Source organism: Somniosus microcephalus, unplaced genomic scaffold, assembly GCF_052327205.1.
Source record: "Somniosus microcephalus isolate GS21.2 unplaced genomic scaffold, FLI_Smic_1.0 unresolved_chr4, whole genome shotgun sequence".
Classification (NCBI taxonomy): domain Eukaryota; kingdom Metazoa; phylum Chordata; class Chondrichthyes; order Squaliformes; family Somniosidae; genus Somniosus; species Somniosus microcephalus.
The window spans coordinates 55,364,752-55,387,443 of record NW_028225182.1 but is presented as its reverse complement, the minus strand read 5'-3'; the positions used below and the strand labels follow the sequence as shown (position 1 = coordinate 55,387,443).

The 22,692-nt window shown below is 51.5% G+C and overlaps 1 protein-coding gene across 1 annotated transcript in view; it reads left to right on the top strand.

Moving 5' to 3' along the window:
- Nucleotides 1–22,692, top strand: part of LOC147091125 (dynein axonemal heavy chain 2-like) — a 138,808-nt gene that overhangs the window by 37,891 nt on the left and 78,225 nt on the right. The window contains exons 11-16 of the mRNA XM_085977590.1: nt 1,869–2,008; nt 7,550–7,760; nt 12,811–12,927; nt 14,695–14,836; nt 21,286–21,455; nt 22,528–22,644. Coding sequence (XP_085833716.1) covers nt 1,869–2,008; nt 7,550–7,760; nt 12,811–12,927; nt 14,695–14,836; nt 21,286–21,455; nt 22,528–22,644 — 897 coding nt within the window. The remainder of the gene's footprint in view (nt 1–1,868; nt 2,009–7,549; nt 7,761–12,810; nt 12,928–14,694; nt 14,837–21,285; nt 21,456–22,527; nt 22,645–22,692) is intronic.

The window sequence follows — 22,692 nt, the reverse complement described above, 5'->3', positions numbered from 1 at the left end:
AATTGTAGTGTCTGTACTGCTGCTCTGACTAAGGTCAGCTAACACAGCAGTGACTGGCAACTGAGCCTGGGCGGTTCCTGACCTGAATACTTCAGTTCTACTCTGTTACCAACTAAGATATCAGGGGAGCTAGTTTGAAGACTATACCCATGTGTAGCTGTGTCTTTCATTTTTACACTATCTGCATGTTTTCTTTTTAATAACTGAGAGGTTATAACTATCAGGAAAGGCTGAACGGGCTGGGGCTCTTTTCTCTAGAAAAGACAAGGCTGAGGGGCGACCTGATCGAGGTCTTTAAAATGATGAAAGGGTTCGATAGGGTAGACGTAGAGAAGATGTTTCCACTTGTGGGGGAGACCAGAACTAGGGGCCATAAAAAGAAGATAGTCACTAATCAATCCAATCGGGAATTCAGGAGAAACTTCTTGCCCCAGAGAGTGGTGAGAATGTGGAACTCGCTACCACAGGGAGCAGTTGAGGCGAATAGCAGAGATGCATTTAAGGGGAAGCTGGATAAACACATGGGGGAGAAAGGAATAGAAGGATATGCTGATAGGGTGAGATGAAGAGGGGTGGGAGGAGGCTGGTGTGGAGCAGAAACACCGGCACGGAGCAGTGGGGCCAAATCGCCTGTTCCTGTGCTGTAGACTCGATGTCATTCTATAAAAAAACATTAAAGAAAAGAGAAAGACTTGAGAGCCACATGACGGCAGGTTTGTCTGGTTGGTGCATCTTCTGGCTGGCATTTAGAGTCATTACGGCACAGGAGGAGGCCATTCGGCCCATCGAGTCCATGCCGGCTCTCTGTAGAGCGATCCAGTCAGTCCCATTCCCCCGCTCTATCCCCGTAGCCCTGCAAGTTTATTTCCCTCAAGTGCCTATCCAGTCTCGCCTTGGAAGCGGAGACACTCGATGTTTTCACCACCCTCGCCGGCAATGAGTTCCAGGCCATCACCACTTGCTGTGTAAAAAAGTTTTTCCTCACATCCCCCCTGTATCTCTTGCCCAAAACCTTAAATCTGTGTCCCCTAGTCCTTGTACCATCAACTAGTGGGAACAGCCTTTCCCCGTCTAGCCGATCCAAACCCATCATAATCTTGTACACCTCCATCAAATCGCCCCTCAACCTCCTTTGCTCCAAGGAGAACAGCCCCAGCTTCTCCAACCTAACCTTGTAGCTAAAATCCCTCATCCCCGGAACCATTGTGGTAAATCTCCTCTGCACCCTCTCGAGGGCCCTCACATCCTTCCTAAAGTGTGGTGACCAGATCTGGACGCAATACTCCAGTTGTGGCCGAACCAGCGCTTTATAAAGGTTCAGCGTAACTTCCCTGCTTTTGTACTCAATAGCTCTATTTATGAAGCCCAAGATCCCATTTACTGGGTGACATTGGTCATCTGCCCAACCATCTCTCATTCAGCAATTGGTGCAGTTCATACAAGATGGGGCCGGGGGAAAAGGGGGCAGAAAGGACGTGGGCGAAGATTATATTCCGAAGTGAATAGCGGTTTCAAGCTGAGAACGGAGATGAAGGGCCCAGGCCGATGGCGCAGGATGCTAGGCAGCACCGGGGTTGAAACAAGGTGAAGTAAAGGTGAAGTCGATTAAGAAGTAGCGATGAGGCGATGTCATGCTGGAGTTTTGAAAGCCTGTAGGTTGTCGGCAGAAGGGAAGAGCGAGGGAGGTGAGCGCCGCCATGCTGAGATCCTGGGGAAGAATGACTGAGTGGGCGATTTCAGAGATAAGTCTTGATTGAGACACAGTGGGGATGCGGGAGCAGGAAGAGCATATAGAGTGGACTTACTTGCACAGCAGAATATATAATCGCCTTAGTTCTCGCTGTCAACAGTTCCTTCTGTTGTTCTAGCTACGCAGCAACTTGGCGCACATCTTTGTGACCATGCACCGTTCGGTGAGAACGTACTCTGAAAAAATGAAGCTGGAACTGCGGAGGCACAACTACGTCACCCCAACCAACTACCTGGAGCTCGTGTCTGGCTACAAAAAGTGAGTGTTGGCGGGCGGCGTGAACACAAACTTCATTCTACTAATGCAGCATGTAAGACATGACTGTAATCTCGCATCGAACTAAGGAATAAGTACAGACAGGACACCATGTAGCCTGCTCCTGATCACTAGCTAATAATCCCTGTGCGCACGTGTGTGTGCGTGCATGTGTCTGTGTGCGTTTGTCTGTGTGTGTCTGCGTGCGTTTGTGTCTGCGTGTGTGTGTGTCTGCGTGCGTGTGTGTCTGCGTGCATGCCTGTGTCTTTGCGTGCGTGTGTTTGTGCGCGTCTGCGTGCGTGTGTCTGTGCGCGTCTGCGTGCGTGTGTCTGTGCATGTGTCTGTGCGTGTGTGCCTGCGCGCGCGTCTGCGCGTGCGTGTCTGCGTGCGCGTGTCTGCGCGCGTGTGCCTGTGCCTGCGCGCGTGCCTGTGCGCGCGCGTGCCTGTGCGCGCGCGTGCCTGTGCGCGCGTGTCTGTGCGCGCGTGCCTGTGCGCGCGTGTCTGTGCACATGTGCCTGTGCGTGCGTGTGTCTGTGCGCGTGTGTCTGTGCACGTGTCTGTGCGCGTGTGTGTCTGTGCACATGTGTCTGTGCGCGTGTGCCTGTGTGCGCGTGTCTGTGCGCGTGTGTGTCTGTGCACATGTGTCTGTGCGCGTGTGCCTGTGTGCGCGTGTGCCTGTGCGCGTGTGCTTGTGCACTATTAAACCTCGCCTCAGGGAGCATCATATCCTCACTACTAAATGAAGACCACTGAAGTGACATTGTAGGGTACTGCCATGCAAATGTTTGACGCGCGTATGTCTGAGGTTCTTCTCTGCTACTCCAGCAGACATGCTAACCTGCTTATTTTAAACAGGCGCGTTAGGCACTCGTGCGCTGGTTATCATGCACTGGTGTTTCAATGAAAGGGATTGGATGGCAGAGCGAGCAGAGATTGACTGGCACAGTAGGCCATTGCACTGCAGTATCGCCTCTGTCTAGGCCCAGATCCGCCCCAGACTGATGGGATGGGTCTCCTCTGTCTGTCTGTAGGGTCCCAAAAGAAAAAGAAAGACTTACATTTCTCCAGCGCCTTTCGTGACCACCGGATGTCACAAAGCACTTAACAGCCAATGAAGTACTTTTTGACGTGTAGTCACTGTTGTAATGTAGGAAATGCAGCAGCTTATTTGCGCACAGCAAGCTCCCACAACCAGCAATGTGATGAGGATCAGAAAATTTGAGGGATAAATATTGGCCACGACACAGTGGAGAACTCCCCTGCTCTTCTTCGGAATAGTACCATGGGATCTTCTACGTCCACCTAAGGGAGCAGACGGGGCCTTGGTTTAATGTCGCATCCGAAAGACAGCACTCCAACAGTGCAGCACTCCCTCAGTACTGCCCCTCTGACAGTGCAGCGCTCCCTCAGTACTGCCCCTCCGACAATGCGGCGCTCCCTCAGTACTGCCCCTCCGACAGTGCAGCGCTCCCTCAGTACTGCCCCTCCGACAGTGCGGCAGTCCCTCAGTACTGCCCCTCCGACAGTGCGGCGCTCCCTCAGTACTGCCCCTCCGACAGTGCGGCGCTCCCGCAGTACTGCCCCTCCGACAGTGCGGCGCTCCCTCAGTACTGCCCCTCCGACAGTGCGGCGCTCCCTCAGTACTGCCCCTCCGACTGTGCGGCGCTCCCTCAGTACTGCCCCTCCGACAGTGCGGCGCTCCCTCAGTACTGCCCCTCTGACAGTGCGGCGCTCCCTCAGTACTGCCCCTCCGACAGTGCGGCGTTCCCTCAGTACTGCCCCTCCGACAGTGCGGCGCTCCCTCAGTACTGCCCCTCTGACAGTGCGGCGCTCCCTCAGTACTGCCCCTCCGACAGTGCGGCGTTCCCTCAGTACTGCACTGGAGTGTCAGCCTAGATTTTTGTGCTCAAGTCGCTGGAGTGGGATTCGAACCCACGACCTTCTGACTCGAAGGCGAGCGTGCTGCCCACTGAGCCACGGCTGACACGGTATGAAATACAGTGTCCCACATGAAATAAATTTGGGCAATCTCCATCCAGTCCCTAGTTGGGCAAAACTGACCCTGATTCTGCAGTAAAAGGGGGCACACCTCTTCTGGCCCGGGTTAAGGCACGTTTGGGTAGGCTATGTGTAGTGACAGAAATAATTCACGCAGATATCCACGTTCGTGGGAGTACTGTAACATTTTGACTTCAGGAACTGATTTGCAATATTCCAGACGAGTTCCCATCTTTTTGAAAAGTTTGGTGAAGATGCTCCCAGAATGGTGTTAGCTGGGGAATTCCAGGATATCGAGCCGATGGCGATGAGGGAACGGTGGTGTATGTCCAATTACGGCACCTTGTCCCCGGTCAAGTTGTCGGGGCGCAGCAGAGCGAGCTGTGCTCCTCGGCTGGCTGTTCCCGGAGTGCTCGCTGCTTCAGGGAGCGGGGGGGAGTAGAAGAGAGTCAAATTCCCCGTCTCACTCCGAGGAGCTTACAGAATTCAACCTCCCTTTGACGAGATAAAAGCAGCCATTGACAAAACCTCGTACCACGGGAAATATCTTTCAGTAATTCAGTCAGAGCAACGCCCCAGGAGGGGGAAAAAACGCTTTGCACAAAAAATTGGTTCCACTCCTGAAGTGAGCTGCCATTGTGAGGGAAATCTTGAGCTGAACATTAAAAGAATAATTAGGGTTCATTTTATGCTTGAACACGAAATCGCACACAATTGGAGTGAATGGGGAAAGTGGTCTGGTCTCTTGGAGCCGTGCATTTGGAGAACATTAGTCTGGAGCCGACAATATAATGCAAAGTGACTCTCCGGCATGAATTGCTGACTCCCTGCTGTCAGGACATTTCCTGACACTAGTCCTCGCACTTTAATGCTGCGCAATTAAGCTCCTTCCCATTTACATTGAACAACTGCCAAATCTGATTAATCCTTAAAGGGGATGGAAAGTCTTACCCAGGCAAGGTAGGCAGCACGCTACCTTGGTTTAAAAAAAAAATAGAAATAACTTGAACTTCCGCAGTGCCTCAACTCAAAGCACTCCACACAGTAGCATTGTTTCCCAGGGTCGGGGGGGGGGGGCGGTGGTAACCATTCTGTCCTAAAGCCTCAGCTCCCACTGCAGTCGGTGCAGCGGCAAAGGCAGGGCAGGCCAAGCTTTCAGCCTTCCTGAGATGCGTAGGTGCACGCCGCGTATGAAGTTCAAATCCCTGAGTTTAAATTAGCAGAGGCTTAAAAACAGGTTTTTCCGAATCTCCAGATTGGGTCGATTGGGCTTATACTCGCTGGAGTTTAGAAGAATCAGAGGGGATCTCATTGAAACTTATAAAATTCTAACAGGACTGGACATACTAGATGCAGGAAGGATGTTCCCGATGGTCGGGGAGTCCAGAACCAGGGATAACAGTCTAAGGATAAGGGGTAAGCCATTTAGGATAGAGATGAGGAGGAATTTCTTCACCCGGAGAGTGGTGAACCTGTGGAATTCTCTACCACAGAAGGCAGTGGAGGCCAATTAATTTAAATATATTCAAGAAGGAGTTAGATATATTTCTTAAGGCTAAAGGGATCAAGGGATATGGGGAGAAGGCAGGGACAGGGTACTGAATTTGGATGATCAGCCATGATCTCATTGAATGGCGGAACAGGCTCGAGGGGCCGAATGGCCTACTCCTGCTCCTATCTTCTATGTTTCAAAGTTCAAACAGGGCAGTCCCCAGGGAGTGAGAAATACAAGCATAAAGGACAAAGCAGCCCGCTTGACCGGCACCCCATCCCTCGCCACCTTAAAACATTCACTCCCTCCACCGCCGGCGCACCGTGGCTGCAGTGTGCACCATCTACAAGAAGCACTGCAGCAACTTGCCAAGGCTTCTTCGGCAGCGCCTCCCAAACCCACAACCTCTTCCACCTAGACGGACAAGGGCAGCAGGCGCATGGGAACACCGCCACCTCCAAGTTCCACCTCCGAGTCACACACACCATCCTGACTTGGAAATATATCGGCTGTTCCTTCATTGTCGCTGGGTCAAAATCCTGGAACTCCCTCCCTAACAGCACCGTGGGAGTACGTTCACCACACGGACTGTGATGTAAAAAGACTACTGAGCCCTTGGTTTGAGTATAGAACAAGGCTTTAATCGCCATGAGATTTCTAGTTACATCACTAGTTCCTGGTTACAGAAACATCCTGAGCAAGCTGGGCCCACGCCCGAGTATTTATACTCCTTGGACGGCGCCACCAGCTGGCCGCCCAGTGTTACTTCATGAGTCATGAAAAGATTCATGACAGACTGCGGCGGTTCAAGGCGGCGGCTCACCACCACCACCTCCTCAAGGGCGATTGGGGATGGGCAAGAAATGCTGGGCCTCGCCAGGGGCACCAGTCGGAGGCTGCGTGCGGTGCACGGGCTGCAGTTTGAGCACGGCTGCATGCAGGGATGCTTCACTGTCAGTGAGGCCGCCAGAGAGGCTGAGCTGCAAAGCGACCCAGGTTGCAGTTCTCTGCAACTTAAACATTTGCCGTAAAAAAAAATGTTTGACAATGGAGGTACCACGGCTGAGCCCGCTCCTGCTCTCACCCCAACGTCCACAGAACCATTTCCTGCAGCAGTCTCTGGATAGCGATCAGGAGCAGCAAATCCTGCCTCATTGTACCCTTCTTTTGGTCTCCTTACCCACTTGCCTTAGAGGGAGTGCAACAAAGGTTCACTGGACTGATTCATGGGATGGGGGGATTGTCCTGAGGACAGATTGAGTAGACTGGGCCTATAGTCCCTAGAGTTTAGAAGAATGAGAGGTGATGTCATTGAGATGTATAACATTCTTAGAAGGATTGACAGGGTAGATGCTGAGAGGATGTTTCCCCCTGGCTGGAGAGTCTAGAACCAGGGGTCACAGTCTCAGGATAAGGGGTCGGCCATTGAGGACTGAGATGAGGAGGAATTTCTTCACCCAGAGGGTGGTGAATCTTTGGAATTCTCTGCCCCAGAGGGCTGTGAATGCTGAGTCGTTGAGTATATTCAAGACAGAGATCGATAGATTTTTGGATACTAAGGGAACCAAGGGAAATGGGGATCAGGCGGGAAAGTAGAGTTGAGGCCGATCAGATCAGCCATGATCTTATTGAATGGCGGCGCAGGCTCGAGGGGCCGAATGGCCTCCTGCTCCTATTTCTTATGTTCTTTTTGCCCAGTGGCCCAAAAGTCAGTTGCCCCTTGCTGTGGCCCAAAGGTCAGTTGCCCCTTGCTGTGGCCCAAAGGTCAGTTGCCCCTTGCTGTGGCCCAAAGGTCAGTTGCCCCTTGCTGTGGCCCAAAGGTCAGTTGCCCCTTGCTGTGGCCCAAAGGTCAGTTGCCCCTTGCTGTGGCCCAAAGGTCAGTTGCCCCTTGCTGTGGCCCAAAGGTCAGTTGCCCCTTGCTGTGGCCCAAAGGTCAGTTGCCCCTTGCTGTGGCCCAAAGGTCAGTTGCCCCTTGCTGTGGCCCCGGGGCCCCGTGTTCAGTTACCCTGTACTGATGGTGATGGAGGGAGTCTGTCTGTCCTCTTGTTTCCTAGGCTCCTGGAGGAGAAACGCATTGAGCTGAGCACTCAGGCCAACAAGCTGCGGAACGGGCTGTCCAAGATCGACGACACCCGCGTCAAGGTGGAGGTGATGTCAGTCGAGCTGGAGGAGGCCAAAACCAAAGTGGCCGAGTTCCAGAAGCAGTGTGAGGAGTACCTGGTGATCATCGTGCAGCAGAAGCGGGAGGCTGACGAGCAGCAGAAGGTGGGTGAAGGAAATCCTCTTCCACATTGTACCTCCATTAGCCCTCCAGTGCTTCCGCAGCAGTGAAGGTGCACCCGCATTGACGTAAGAAAACTACTAGGCACTTGGTCTGAGTGTTAAACAAGGCTTTAATCAACTGTTTTACAACATGGAGATCTAGTTGTGTCCTTCACTAGTTCCTGTTAAAGAATGTCCTGCGCAAGCTGGGCCCGAGTATTTATACTCTCCCTGGACAGCGCCACCAGCGGGCCGCCCAGTATTATTTCATAAGTCATTTCCCATGAATGACTGATTCATTATCCCCAGTCATTCAGTGCTGGGGATTGGAGTAGATTTGACCTCTCTTGATCTGGCTCTCTGTTTGTTTCCTGGGCTCTTAACTCCTCTAACTTTTCAGTCCTATGAGCTGTCTGCGTTCTTACCTGCTCAGACCCCGTGCACTACCTTGATCCTCACCACGCTGCATATGTCACTATGCATCAACTTCAAGGTCCTTATCCTCATTTTCAAATCCCTCCATGGCCTCACTCCACCCTGCCTTGTGGCCTCCTTCAGCTTGCACGCTTCATTCCTCTGACATCGGTCTGTTCCTCGCCCCCTGTACTCTTAACTCCACCAATTGCAGCCGTGCTTTCAGCCCCATGCCCTCTGGAACTCCCTCTACCTTGCCCCCCTCCCTCCCTCCCTCCCTCCCTGCTTTCAGGAGACTATTAAAGATTTTTTTATCTTTCAGTCCCACTGCTTAACTCCACCCTCCAGCTCAGTGTCCATTACATCCTCCAATCTGTAAAGCTCTCTGGGTTATCTGTCTGGTATGGGGAGCACTACATCAGTGAAAGCCGTCGTTGCTTCTGCAGGCTATTCTGACGATGGGTGACGTAAGAAAACTACTAGGCACTTGGTCTAAGCGTTAAACAAAGCTTTAATCAACTGTTTTACAACAGGGAGGTCTAGTTGTGTCCTTCACTAGTTCCTGTTAAGAATGTCCTGCGCAAGCTGGGCCCGTGCCCGAGTATTTATACTCTCCCTGGACACCGCCACCCGCCGGCTGCTCAGTATTATTTCATAAGTCTTTCTTTCACAAATGACTGATTCATGTTAATGGGTTTCACATGATGCTGGGAGACCATTTCACGTCAGTATTTGTAGTGATTTGTGTTTTACCCCGCCTCATCTGACAGCATGGACTCACACAGATACAATGGGAGCAGGAAGGTACAAAGTGACATAGACTTAAGTGAGTGGGCAAAGCTATGGCAGACGGAGTTAAAATCATAGAATCTTACAGCACAGAAGGAGGCCATTCGGCCCGTCGTGCCTGTGCCGGCTCTTTGAAAGAGCTCTCCAGTTAATCCCACTCCTCTCTGCTCTTTCCCCATAGCCCTGTGAATTCTTCTTCTTCAAGTACATGTCAGATCAGATTAGATTTATTAGCCATATGTAACAAGTACAATGGAATGCTTGTTCCCCGTGGGGACACGTCAGCGATACATACAGCGCCGCGTTCAGAGTCAATACAATGGCTTCCTGTGGCAGTGGGAGCACGATGTCCCTCCGCCGCTCCGTCCTCCTCGTCACCGCGGCCTCCTCCTCACTGTTGCCGGCTCCACGTGTGGTGGCCTGCTTCTCCCGCTCTGGCCACCATGCTCGGCTCCCCTCCCCCCATCCGGACTGCGAGTTACCCGAAATGGAGCTGCCGGCCGACGTGCTGCAGCTTGTCGTTGAGTCTGCTGCTGCTGCTCGTTGCACTGCGCTCCTCTGCCCGACTCGCCGAACACATCGTCGGGATGTGAATGCTCCAATGCGGCCTCCTCTTCAACGTCGCTGGCTCCACGTTCCACGGCCCGGGGCCTACTTCTCCCTCTCCCGGGTCGGCCTATGGCCACCATGCTCGGCTCCCCTCCTCCCAGTCGGAATTCCTTCCCGCCGAGGAGCTGCCGGCCGATGTGCTCCAGCGGGTCGGCTTGGCTGCTGCTGCTGCTGCTCACCGCGCTGCGCTGCCTCTGCCCGACTCGCCGAGCACCTCGCTCCGGTTGCGGGAGCGAGCAGCGAGAGCTGGCCGCCCGAAACAGGGAGAGCGATCTCAGCACCGGGCCGACACGGCCGCCATCTTGACTAGGTCCACTTGCCCTTTGAAAGTTCCTATGGAATCTGATTCCACCCCCCTTTCAGGTAGTGCGTTCCAGATCATAACAACCCTCTGCGTGAAAAATGTCTCCTTATTTCCCCCTCTAGTTCAATTATTTTAAATCTACAACCTTTGGTTACCGACCCACTTGCCAGTGGAAACAGTTTCTCCCTAGTTACTCTATCAAAATCCCTCATAATTTTGAACACCTCTATTAAATCTCCCCTTAACCTTCTCTGCTCCAAGGAGAACAACCCCAGCTTCTCCAGTCTCTCCACATTAACTGAAGTTCCTCATCCCTGGCGTCACCCTGGTAAACCTCCTCTGTGGACCCTCTCCAAGGCCTTGACATCCTTCCTAAAGTGTGGGGAAGTGCGAGGCCATCCACTTTGGATCTGAGAAAGACAAATCAGAATATTTTCTTCATGACGAGAGACCAGGAGCTGTGGAGGAGCAAAGGGGTGTTTAGATGTCCAGGTGCACAGGTCCATGAAAGCGAGTGCACAGGTAAGAATGTTGGCCTTTGTCCCCGGGGGATTGGAATTCCGAAGTGAGAAAGTGATGCTTCAGTTATACAGAGCCTTGGTCAGACCCCATCTGGATATATTGGTCTTGGAGGGGGTGCAGCGCAGATTCAACCAGAGAGATATTGGGGCTTAAAGGGTTAAATTATGAGGACAGGTTGCATAACCTTGGCTTGTATTCCCTGGAGTTTAGAAGTTTGACGGGTGATCTGATCGAGATGTTTAAAATGATGGAGGGTTTCGACAGGGTAGATACAGCGAAACTATTTTCTTCGGTGGGATATATAGAACAAGGGGGCGTAACCTTAAAATTCGAGCTGAGCCATTTAGGAGTGATATCTGAAAACACTTTTCCACACAAAGGGCAGTGGAAATCAGGAACTCATTCCCCAAAAGACGGTGGATTCTGGGGGTCAATTGAAATTTTCAAGACTGGGATCTAGAGATGTTTATTGGGTAATAATTTATTTATTGGATGTTTATTTGTCTCATCAAAGTTACAAATGACATCCTTTGTGACTGTGACAAAGTTAAACTATCCCTCCTCGTCCTTCTCGACCTGTCTGCAGACTTTGACACGGTTGACCACTCCATCCTCCTCCAACGCCTCTCCACCATCGTCCAGCTGGGTGGGACTGCACTCGCCTGGTTCCATTCTTATCTATCTAATCATAGCCAGAGAATCACCTGCAACAACTTCTCTTCCCACTCCCGCATCGTTACCTCTGGTGTCCCCCAAGGATCTATCCTTGGCCCCTCCTATTTCTCATCTACATGCTGCCCCTTGGCGACATCATCCGAAAACACAGCGTCAGTTTCCACATGTACGCTGATGACACCCAGCTCTGCCTCACTACCTCTTCTCTCGACCCCTCCACGGTCTCTAAATTGTCAGACTGCTTGTCCGACATCCAGTTCTGGATGAGCAGAAATTTTCTCCAATTAAATATTGGGAAGACCGAAGCCATTGTTTTCGGTCTCCGCCACAAACTCCGTTCCCGAGCCACTGACTCCATCCCTCTCTCTAACATCTGTCTGAGGCTGAACCACACTGTTCGCAACCTTGGTGTCATATTTGACCCTGAAATGAGCTTCCGACCACATATCCGTAGCATAACTAAGATCGCCTATTTCCACCTCCATAACATCGCCCGTCTCTGCCCGCCTCAGCTCATCCGCTGCTGAAACCCTCATCCATGCCTTTGTTACCTCTAGACTTGACTATTCCAACACACTCCTGGCTGGCCTCCCACATTCCACCCTACGTAAACTTCAGGTCATCCAAAACTCAGCTGCCCGTGTCCTAACTCGCCCCGAGTCCCGTTCACCCATCACCCCTGTGCTCGCTGACCTACATTGGCTCCCGGTTAAGCAACACCTCGATTTAAAAACGCTCCTCCTTGTTTTCAAATCCCTCCATGGCCCTCGCCCCCCTCCCTATCTCTGTAACCTCCTCCAGCCCCACAGATCTCTGCGCGCCTCCAATTCTGGCCTCTTGAACATCCCTGATTTCCATCGCTCCACCATTGGCGGCCGTGCCTTCAGCTGCCTGGGTCCTAAGCTCTGGAATTCCCTCCCTAAACCTCTCCGCCTCTTTACCTCTCTTTCCTCCTTTTAAGATGCTCTTTAAAACCTATCTCTTTGACCAAGCTTTTGGTCACCTGTCCTAGTTTCTCCTTATATGGCTCGGTGTCAAATTTTTTGTCTTATAATACTCCGTGAAGCGCCTTGGGAAGTTTTATTATGTTAAAGGCGCGATATAAATACAAGTTGTTGCTGTTGTCATTGAAAGAGTATGAAGGGATATGGAGCAAAGGCGGGTAAATTGAGTTGAGGTGCAGATGAACCATGGTGTTATAAATCTCATCATTCATCAAGAAATAACGCTGGACGGCCAGCTGGTGGCGCCGTCCAAGGAGTATAAATACTCGGGCGTGGGCCCAGCTTTCCAGGGACATTTTGTAAGACAGGAACTAGTGAAGTACAACTAGACCTCCATGTTCTGAAACAAGTTGATTAAAGCCTTGCTTTATGCTCCAGCCAAGTGCGTAGTGAGTTTTATTACGTCACATGGTCTGATTGAAAGGCGGAACAGGCTGAAGAGGGCCGAATGGCCTCCCATTCCAGCGACCAGTCTCACAGACAGCAGCTGATCCAACGGCACCTCACCCCGGCACACTCTGTTTCCGGTGTGAGAGTAACGTGCACCTTCCAGCCGGAGTCACTGAACAGCCACCAGCTATCCTAGCGATTTCCGCATCCCCTCCTGCCTGCCTCAGCTGAAAAAGCAGACTAGGGATAGAGCCTGAGTCACAATGGGGAGCTCCCTTTACTGTAATATGATCATATCCTAATGGCCTCATTAAACTAACCTCATTGAGCGTTTCTGTCCCTACAGACTGTAAGTTCCCACAGCGAGAAGATAGCAGCGGAGGAGATAAAATGCAAAATAATGGCGCAAGGCGCCCAGAAGGAACTGGACGAGGCCATGCCAGCACTGCAGGAGGCTATGAAGGTACGAAGCTGGCAATAAATGATAAGTGACTCCTTACTCACGCAGCCTCCTTCAGCTGCCGCAGAGTGTCGCACTGGGTCATGTGGTAGCTTGGGGCACAGGTTTAAAGTAATTGGTGGAAGGTTTGGAGGGGATTTGAGGGGAAATTTGTGATTGCACTAGAGAGGGTACAGAGGAGATTTACAAGGATGTTGCCGGGACTAGAGAATCCTAGCTATGAGGAAAGACTGGATAGGCTGGGTCTGTTTTCCTTGGAACAGAGGAGGCCGAGGGGAGAACTTATTGATGTGTATAAAATTATGAGGGGCCTAGGTAAAGTGGATAGAAAGGACCTATTTCCCTTAGCAGAGGGGGCAAAAACCAGGGGGCACAGATTTAAAGTAATTGGTGGGAGGTTTAGAGGGGATTTGAGGGGAAATTTCTTCACCCAGAGGGTTGTGGGGGTCTGGAACTCACTGCCTGAAAGGGTGGTAGAGGCAGGAACCCTAACCACATTTAAAAAGTACTTGGATGTGCACTTGGGATGCTCTAACCTGCAGGGCTACGGACCAAGAGCTGGGAAGTGGGATTAGGCTGGAGAGCTCGTTGTTGGCCGGCGCGGACACAACGGGCCAAAATGGCCTCCTTCCGTGCCGTAACTTTCTAGGATTGCTCAGTTAGTGGCACTCTCACCGCCGGAGGGTGAAAGGGTGCGAGTTCAGTTCCCACACCGGGGGTTTGAGCTGGAGCCACCAGTGCCGTGCTGAAGGAGTGCTGCGTTATCGGAGGTGCCACCCTCTGGATGAAGAGGAGGAGCCGAGGCCCCAGTCTGCCTGTTGATATCTTATTTTGCTTCAGTCGCACAGCTGCTTGGTAATTCAGGCTGTTAACCAGAGACCTGCGAGCAGTAAGTGCGGAAGAATCATGTGGGTGTAATAGAACTGTGCACAAAACCAAAGACAGGTGGACGAGGAGGAGAGGACGAGGCACTTGTACTTGCAGTGTTTCAGTCAAACTAACTGGAAGTGTAACACCGAACATTTTCAATATATTAAAACTAAATTTACAGTCCTCCATGGGCTAAAATCATAATATCATAGATCACATAGCACGGCCCATCGTGCTGTGCCGGCTCCTTGAACGAGCTCGCCAATTAGTCCCACTCCCCCCTGCTCTTTCCCCACAGCCATGCAAATCTTTCCCCTTCCAGTATTTATCCAATTCCCCTTTTGAAAGTTACTATTGAATCTGCTTCCACCGCCCTTTCAGGCAGCGCGTTCCAGATCACAACAACTCGCTGCGTAAAAACATTCTCCTCATCTCCCCTCTGGTTCTTTTGCCGATTATCTTCAATCTGTGTCCTCTGGTTACCGACCCTCCTGCCACTGGAAACAGTTTCCCCTTATTTACTCCATCAAAGCCCCTCATGATTTTGAACGCCTCTATTAAATCTCCCCTTAACCTTCTCCGCTCCAAGGAGAACAATCCCAGCTTCTCCAGTCTCTCCACATAACTGAAGCCCCTCATCCCCGGTACCATTCTGGTAAATCTCCTCTGCTCCCTCTCCAAGGCCTTGACATCCTTCCTAAAATGCGGTGCCCAGAATTGGACACAATACTCTAGTGATTTATAAATTTAAAAAATGTTATTTTCTGAGGCGCACCACAATTTTCCATGGGATGTCTCCCCTCCAGCCAGCATTAGTTATAAAAGGCGCGCCTCGCTAGCGTTGAGTTGAAAACGCTGGCAGATGTGGAGTAACGCACTGTCTTGATCCTTTACTTCCAGGCTTTGGAGTCCTTGAATAAAAAGGACATGACTGAAATCAAATCATACGGCCGCCCTCCTGTCCTCGTCGAGACTGTGATGCAAGCAGTCATGATCCTACAAGGAGCAGAGCCAACCTGGGCTGAGGCCAAGAAGCAGCTGGGTAAGAGGTGAATGGATGGACTGAGATAGTACGTGAGGCAGCTTGGCGGCCAGCTGGATTAGTCAATGTTTCGAGGTGTACCCATTGTTTTCGACACAAACCTAGTCAGCAAAACCAAACCTGTAAAAGGGCAGAATTAATGATTCTTTCCTATTTATCAATCGAAAAACCAGCACGGTCATTGTCAGCCTACTCCATGTAAGATCACTGGGCGCCCTCCCCTGTAAGGACAGTGCCAAGTGCCCCTGTGTAAACACAGTGTGGTGTACCCATCCCTCGTAAGCACAGTGACTCTTCCCCATTGGCTGCCAGCACACCGACTGATCCCCATTGGTTGCCAGCACACCGACTGATCCCCATTGGCTGCCAGCACACTGACTGATTCCCATTTGCTGCCAGCACACCGACTGATCCCCATTGGTTGCCAGCACACCGACTGATCCCCATTGGCTGCCAGCACACTGACTGATTCCCATTTGCTGCCAGCACACCGACTGATCCCCATTGGCTGCCAGCACATTGACTGATCCCCATTGGCTCGCAGCACAGCGACTGATTCCCATTGGCTCCCAGCACAGCGACTGATTCCCATTGGCTGCCAGCACATCGACTGATCCCCATTGGCTCCCAGCACAGCGACTGATTCCCATTGGCTCCCAGCACAGCGACTGATCCCTGTTGGCTCCCAGCACAGCGACTGATCCCCATTGGCTCCCAGCACAGCGACTGATTCCCATTGGCTGCCAGCACATCGACTGATCCCCATTGGCTCCCAGCACAGCGACTGATTCCCATTGGCTCCCAGCACAGCGACTGATCCCTGTTGGCTCCCAGCACAGCGACTGATCCCCATTGGCTCCCAGCACATCGACTGATCCCCATTGGCTCCCAGCACAGCGACTGATCCCTGTTGGCTCCCAGCACAGCGACTGATCCCCATTGGCTCCCAGCACAGCGACTGATTCCCATTGGCTGCCAGCACAGCGACTGATTCCCATTGGCTCCCAGCACAGCGACTGATCCCTGTTGGCTCCCAGCACAGCGACTGATCCCCATTGGCTCCCAGCACAGCGCCTGATTCCCATTGGCTGCCAGCACATCGACTGATCCCCATTGGCTCCCAGCACAGCGACTGATCCCTGTTGGCTCCCAGCACAGCGACTGATCCCCGTTGGCTCCCAGCACAGCGACTGATCCCCGTTGGCTCCCAGCACAGCGACTGATCCCCGTTGGTTGCCAGCTTAGCGAATGATCCCCATTGGCTGCAAGCACACTGACTGATCCCTGTTGGCTGCAGCGACAGATTCCCGTTGGGTTTTGATGAGGGACAGATTCCCGTTGGGTTTTGATGAGGGGACAGATTCCCGTTGGGTTTTGATGAGGGACAGATTCCCGTTGGGGTTTGATGAGGGACAGATTCCCGTTGGGTTTTGATGAGGGGACAGATTCCCGTTGGGTTTTGATGAGGGGACAGATTCCCGTTGGGTTTTGATGAGGGACAGATTCCCGTTGGGGTTTGATGAGGGACAGATTCCCGTTGGGTTTTGATGAGGGACAGATTCCCGTTGGGTTTTGATGAGGGGACAGATTCCCGTTGGGTTTTGATGAGGGACAGATTCCTGTTGGGATTTGATGAGGGGACAGATTCCCGTTGGGATTTGATGAGGGACAGATTCCCGTTGGGTTTTGATGAGGGGACAGATTCCCGTTGGGTTTTGATGAGGGACAGATTCCCGTTGGGTTTTGATGAGGGACAGATTCCCGTTGGGTTTTGATGAGGGACAGATTCCCGTTGGGTTTTGATGAGGGGACAGATTCCCGTTGGGGTTTGATGAGGGACAGATTCCCGTTGGGGTTTGATGAGGGGACAGATTCCCGTTGGGTTTTGATGAGGGACAGATTCCCGTTGGGTTTTGATGAGGGACAGATTCCCGTTGGGTTTTGATGAGGGACAGATTCCCGTTGGGTTTTGATGATGGACAGATTCCCGTTGGGTTTTGATGAGGGACAGATTCCCGTTGGGTTTTGATGAGGGACAGATTCCCGTTGGGTTTTGATGAGGGGACAGATTCCCGTTGGGGTTTGATGAGGGGACAGATTCCCGTTGGGTTTTGATGAGGGACAGATTCCTGTTGGGTTTGATGAGGGACAGATTCCCGTTGGGTTTTGATGAGGAGACAGATTCCCGTTGGGTTTTGATGAGGGACAGATTCCCGTTGGGTTTTGATGAGGGACAGATTCCCGTTGGGGTTTGATGAGGGACAGATTCCAGTTGGGTTTTGATGAGGGGACAGATTCCCGTTGGGTTTTGATGAGGAGACAGATTCCCGTTGGGTTTTGATGAGGGACAGATTCCAGTTGGGTTTTGATGAGGGACAGATTCCCGTTGGGTTTTGATGAGGGGACAGATTCCCGTTGGGGTTTGATGAGGGACAGATTCCAGTTGGGTTTTGATGAGGGGACAGATTCCCGTTGGGTTTTGATGAGGGGACAGATTCCCGTTGGGGTTTAATGAGGGACAGATTCCCGTTGGGTTTTGATGAGGGGACAGATTCCCGTTGGGGTTTGATGAGGGGACAGATTCCCGTTGGGTTTTGATGAGGGGACAGATTCCCGTTGGGTTTTGATGAGGGACAGATTCCCGTTGGGTTTTGATGAGGGGACAGATTCCCGTTGGGTTTTGATGAGGGACAGATTCCCGTTGGGTTTTGATGAGGGGACAGATTCCCGTTGGGGTTTGATGAGGGGACAGATTCCCGTTGGGTTTTGATGAGGGGACAGATTCCCGTTGGGTTTTGATGAGGGACAGATTCCCGTTGGGTTTTGATGAGGGGACAGATTCCCGTTGGGGTTTGATGAGGGGACAGATTCCCATTGGGTTTTGATGAGGGACAGATTCCCGTTGGGTTTTGATGAGGGACAGATTCCCGTTGGGTTTTGATGAGGGGACAGATTCCTGTTGGGTTTTGATGAGGGGACAGATTCCCGTTGGGTTTTGATGAGGGGACAGATTCCCGTTGGGTTTTGATGAGGGGACAGATTCCCGTTGGGTTTTGATGAGGGACAGATTCCCGTTGGGTTTTGATGAGGGACAGATTCCCGTTGGGTTTTGATGAGGGGACAGATTCCCGTTGGGTTTTGATGAGGGACAGATTCCCGTTGGGTTTTGATGAGGGACAGATTCCCGTTGGGTTTTGATGAGGGACAGATTCCCGTTGGGTTTTGATGAGGGGACAGATTCCCGTTGGGTTTTGATGAGGGACAGATTCCCGTTGGGTTTTGATGAGGGGACAGATTCCCGTTGGGTTTTGATGAGGGGACAGATTCCCGTTGGGTTTTCATGAGGGACAGATTCCCGTTGGGTTTTGATGAGGGACAGATTCCCGTTGGGTTTTGATGAGGGGACAGATTCCCGTTGGGTTTTGATGAGGGTACAGATTCCCGTTGGGTTTTGATGAGGGGACAGATTCCCGTTGGGTTTTGATGAGGGACAGATTCCCGTTGGGTTTTGATGAGGGGACAGATTCCCGTTGGGTTTTGATGAGGGGACAGATTCCCGTTGGGTTTTGATGAGGGGACAGATTCCCGTTGGGTTTTGATGAGGGACAGATTCCCGTTGGGTTTTGATGAGGGACAGATTCCCGTTGGGGTTTTGATGAGGGGACAGATTCCCGTTGGGTTTTGATGAGGGGACAGATTCCCGTTGGGTTTTGATGAGGGACAGATTCCCGTTGGGTTTTGATGAGGGACAGATTCCCGTTGGGTTTTGATGAGGGACAGATTCCCGTTGGGTTTGATGAGTTACAGATTCCCGTTGGGGTTTTGATGAGGGGACAGATTCCCGTTGGGTTTTGATGAGGGACAGATTCCCGTTGGGTTTTGATGAGGGACAGATTCCCGTTGGGGTTTTGATGAGGGGACAGATTCCCGTTGGGTTTTGATGAGGGACAGATTCCTGTTGGGATTTGATGAGGGGACAGATTCCCGTTGGGGTTTGATGAGGGACAGATTCCCGTTGGGTTTTGATGAGGGGACAGATTCCCGTTGGGTTTTGATGAGGGGACAGATTCCCGTTGGGTTTTGATGAGGGACAGATTCCCGTTGGGTTTTGATGAGGGGACAGATTCCCGTTGGGTTTTGATGAGGGGACAGATTCCCGTTGGGGTTTTGATGAGGGACAGATTCCCGTTGGGTTTTGATGAGGGGACAGATTCCCGTTGTGTTTTGATGAGGGGACAGATTCCCGTTGGGGTTTGATGAGGGGACAGATTCCCGTTGGGGTTTGATGAAGGACAGATTCCCGTTGGGTTTTGATGAGGGGACAGATTCCCGTTGGGTTTTGATGAGGGACAGATTCCCGTTGGGTTTTGATGAGGGGACAGATTCCCGTTGGGTTTTGATGAGGGACAGATTCCCGTTGGGGTTTGATGAGGGGACAGATTCCCGTTGGGTTTTGATGAGGGGACAGATTCCCGTTGGGTTTGATGAGGGGACAGATTCCCGTTGGGATTTGATGAGGGGACAGATTCCCGTTGGGTTTGATGAGGGGACAGATTCCCGTTGGGTTTGATGAGGGGACAGATTCCCGTTGGGTTTTGATGAGGGGACAGATTCCCGTTGGGTTTTGATGAGGGGACAGATTCCCGTTGGGTTTTGATGAGGGGACAGATTCCCGTTGGGTTTTGATGAGGGACAGATTCCCGTTGGGTTTTGATGAGGGACAGATTCCCGTTGGGTTTTGATGAGGGACAGATTCCCGTTGGGTTTTGATGAGGGGACAGATTCCCGTTGGGTTTTGATGAGGGACAGATTCCCGTTGGGTTTTGATGAGGGACAGATTCCCGTTGGGTTTTGATGAGGGACAGATTCCCGTTGGGTTTTGATGAGGGGACAGATTCCCGTTGGGGTTTGATGAGGGGACAGATTCCCGTTGGGTTTTGATGAGGGGACAGATTCCCGTTGGGTTTTGATGAGGGACAGATTCCCGTTGGGTTTTGATGAGGGGACAGATTCCCGTTGGGTTTTGATGAGGGACAGATTCCCGTTGGGGTTTGATGAGGGACAGATTCCCGTTGGGGTTTGATGAGGGACAGATTCCCGTTGGGTTTTGATGAGGGACAGATTCCCGTTGGGTTTTGATGAGGGACAGATTCCCGTTGGGTTTTGATGAGTGGACAGATTCCCGTTGGGTTTTGATGAGGGGACAGATTCCCGTTGGGTTTTGATGAGGGACAGATTCCCGTTGGGTTTTGATGAGGGGACAGATTCCCGTTGGGTTTTGATGAGGGACAGATTCCCGTTGGGTTTGATGAGGGGACAGATTCCCGTTGGGTTTGATGAGGGACAGATTCCCGTTGGGTTTGATGAGGGACAGATTCCCGTTGGGTTTTGATGAGGGACAGATTCCCGTTGGGGTTTGATGAGGGACAGATTCCCGTTGGGTTTTGATGAGGGGACAGATTCCCGTTCGGTTTGATGAGGGACAGATTCCCGTTGGGGTTTTGATGAGGGACAGATTCCCGTTGGGGTTTTGATGAGGGACAGATTCCCGTAGGGTTTTGATGAGGGACAGATTCCCGTTGGGTTTTGATGAGGGGACAGATTCCCGTTGGGTTTTGATGAGGGACAGATTCCCGTTGGGGTTTTGATGAGGGACAGATTCCCGTTGGGTTTTGATGAGGGACAGATTCCCGTAGGGTTTTGATGAGGGACAGATTCCCGTTGGGTTTTGATGAGGGACAGATTCCCGTTGGGTTTGATGAGGGACAGATTCCCGTTGGGTTTTGATGAGGGGACAGATTCCCGTTGGGTTTTGATGAGGGACAGATTCCCGTTGGGGTTTTGATGAGGGGACAGATTCCCGTTGGGTTTTGATGAGGGACAGATTCCCGTTGGGTTTTTGATGAGGGACAGATTCCCGTTGGGGTTTGATGAGGGGACAGATTCCCGTTGGGTTTTGATGAGGGACAGATTCCCGTTGGGTTTGATGAGGGGACAGATTCCCGTTGGGTTTTGATGAGGGGACAGATTCCCGTTGGGTTTTGATGAGGGACAGATTCCCGTTGGGGTTTTGATGAGGGGACAGATTCCCGTTGGGTTTTGATGAGGGACAGATTCCCGTTGGGTTTTGATGAGGGACAGATTCCCGTTGGGTTTTGGTGAGGGGACAGATTCCCGTTGGGTTTTGATGAGGGGACAGATTCCCGTTGGGTATTGTGGTGTATGTGCCTTTAAGAGCAATTGTGGTGTATGTGCCTTTAAGAGCCCCAGGTGTGCGTAATGCCGGTAATTGCCACTTGGGCTATATAAGCCTGTGTATTGTGTATATCCTTTTGAACCCCCCCCCCCAGACTTGCTTAGTAAATACCTATGAACCAACTCCTGTCTTCAGTGTCTTTATCTACACACGGACACTACAGGGTTTGATGAGGTGAACTTGTGTTTTTCAGGTGAGGGAACCTTCATTAAGCAGCTGATTAATTTCGACAAAGACAATATTTCTGACAAAGTGCTGAAGAAGATTGGAACGTACTGCGCACAACCAGACTTCCAGCCAGAGATTGTCGGGCGTGTGTCTGTGGCAGCCAAATCCCTCTGTATGTGGGTCCTTGCCATGGAGGCAAGTATCCACATCTCTCCTTTCATCCTTTTCTCTTTACTGAGCTTTCTATCTCTTTTGCTTGCTCTATTCACCCTCCCTCTCTTTTTCTTCCTTTCGATCGAGCTCTCCATTTCTGACTCTAGCTCTCTCTGCTTCTCTTTCTCAATCTCCCTTTCACACGATCCCTCTATCTCTTAACCAAATTGCTCATGAATTATGAATCCAGGTGAGTAAAATAAAAATGCAGTTTAAATGGTGTTCCTGCTTTTAATGTCAGGGAAGATATTAAATTAAATGTTGGTTCGGTGAACAAGAATCTAAGGCTTTACCCGTAGAGCTATTGGACTCTCTGAATGGTAGAATACAGCTTTACCAGCAGAGTTACTGGGCTCTGAATGGGAATATAAGGCTATACCAGAAGAGCTACTGTGCTCTGAATGGGAGAACAAGGCTGTACCAGTAGAGCTACTGGGCTCTGAATGGGAGAACAAGGCTATACCAGTAGAGCTACTGGGCTCTGAATGGGAGAACAAGGCTGTACCAGTACAGCTGCTGGGCTCTGAATGGGAGTCTAAAGATTTACCAGAAGAGCTACTGGGCTCTGAATGGGAATATAAGGCTATACCAGAAGAGCTACTGTGCTCTGAATGGGAGAACAAGGCTGTACCAGTAGAGCTACTGGGCTCTGAATGGGAGAACAAGGCTATACCAGTAGAGCTACTGGGCTCTGAATGGGAGAACAAGGCTGTACCAGTACAGCTGCTGGGCTCTGAATGGGAGTCTAAAGATTTACCAGAAGAGCTACTGGGCTCTGAATGGAGAGTATGGCTTTACCAGTAGAGCCTCTGGGCTCTGTGAATGGAGAATATGGCTTTATCACTAGAGCTACTGGGATCTGTGAATGGAGAATATGCCTTTACCAGTGGAGCTACTGGTCTCTGTGAGTGGGAGTCTAAGGCCAGAGTGGAATGGACATGGGGAACAGGCGACAAAAGCCCTTTAACCCCATTCCCGGGTGTGTTTCTAACTGGATCCGCGGTGAGCGAGCTCTTTGTGTAACTCACGCTCTCTCCTATCTCTTTGCCCACAGCTGTACGGCAGACTGTACCGTGTGGTGGAACCCAAGCGGATTCGCCTGAGGGACGCCATGGCCCAGCTGGCAGAGAAGCAGGCTTCGCTCGCTGACGCGCAGGCTAAGCTACGAGAGGTCTGTGCTGCCTTGTAACACGCTGTGGTCGCCTTATTAAACCCTCCG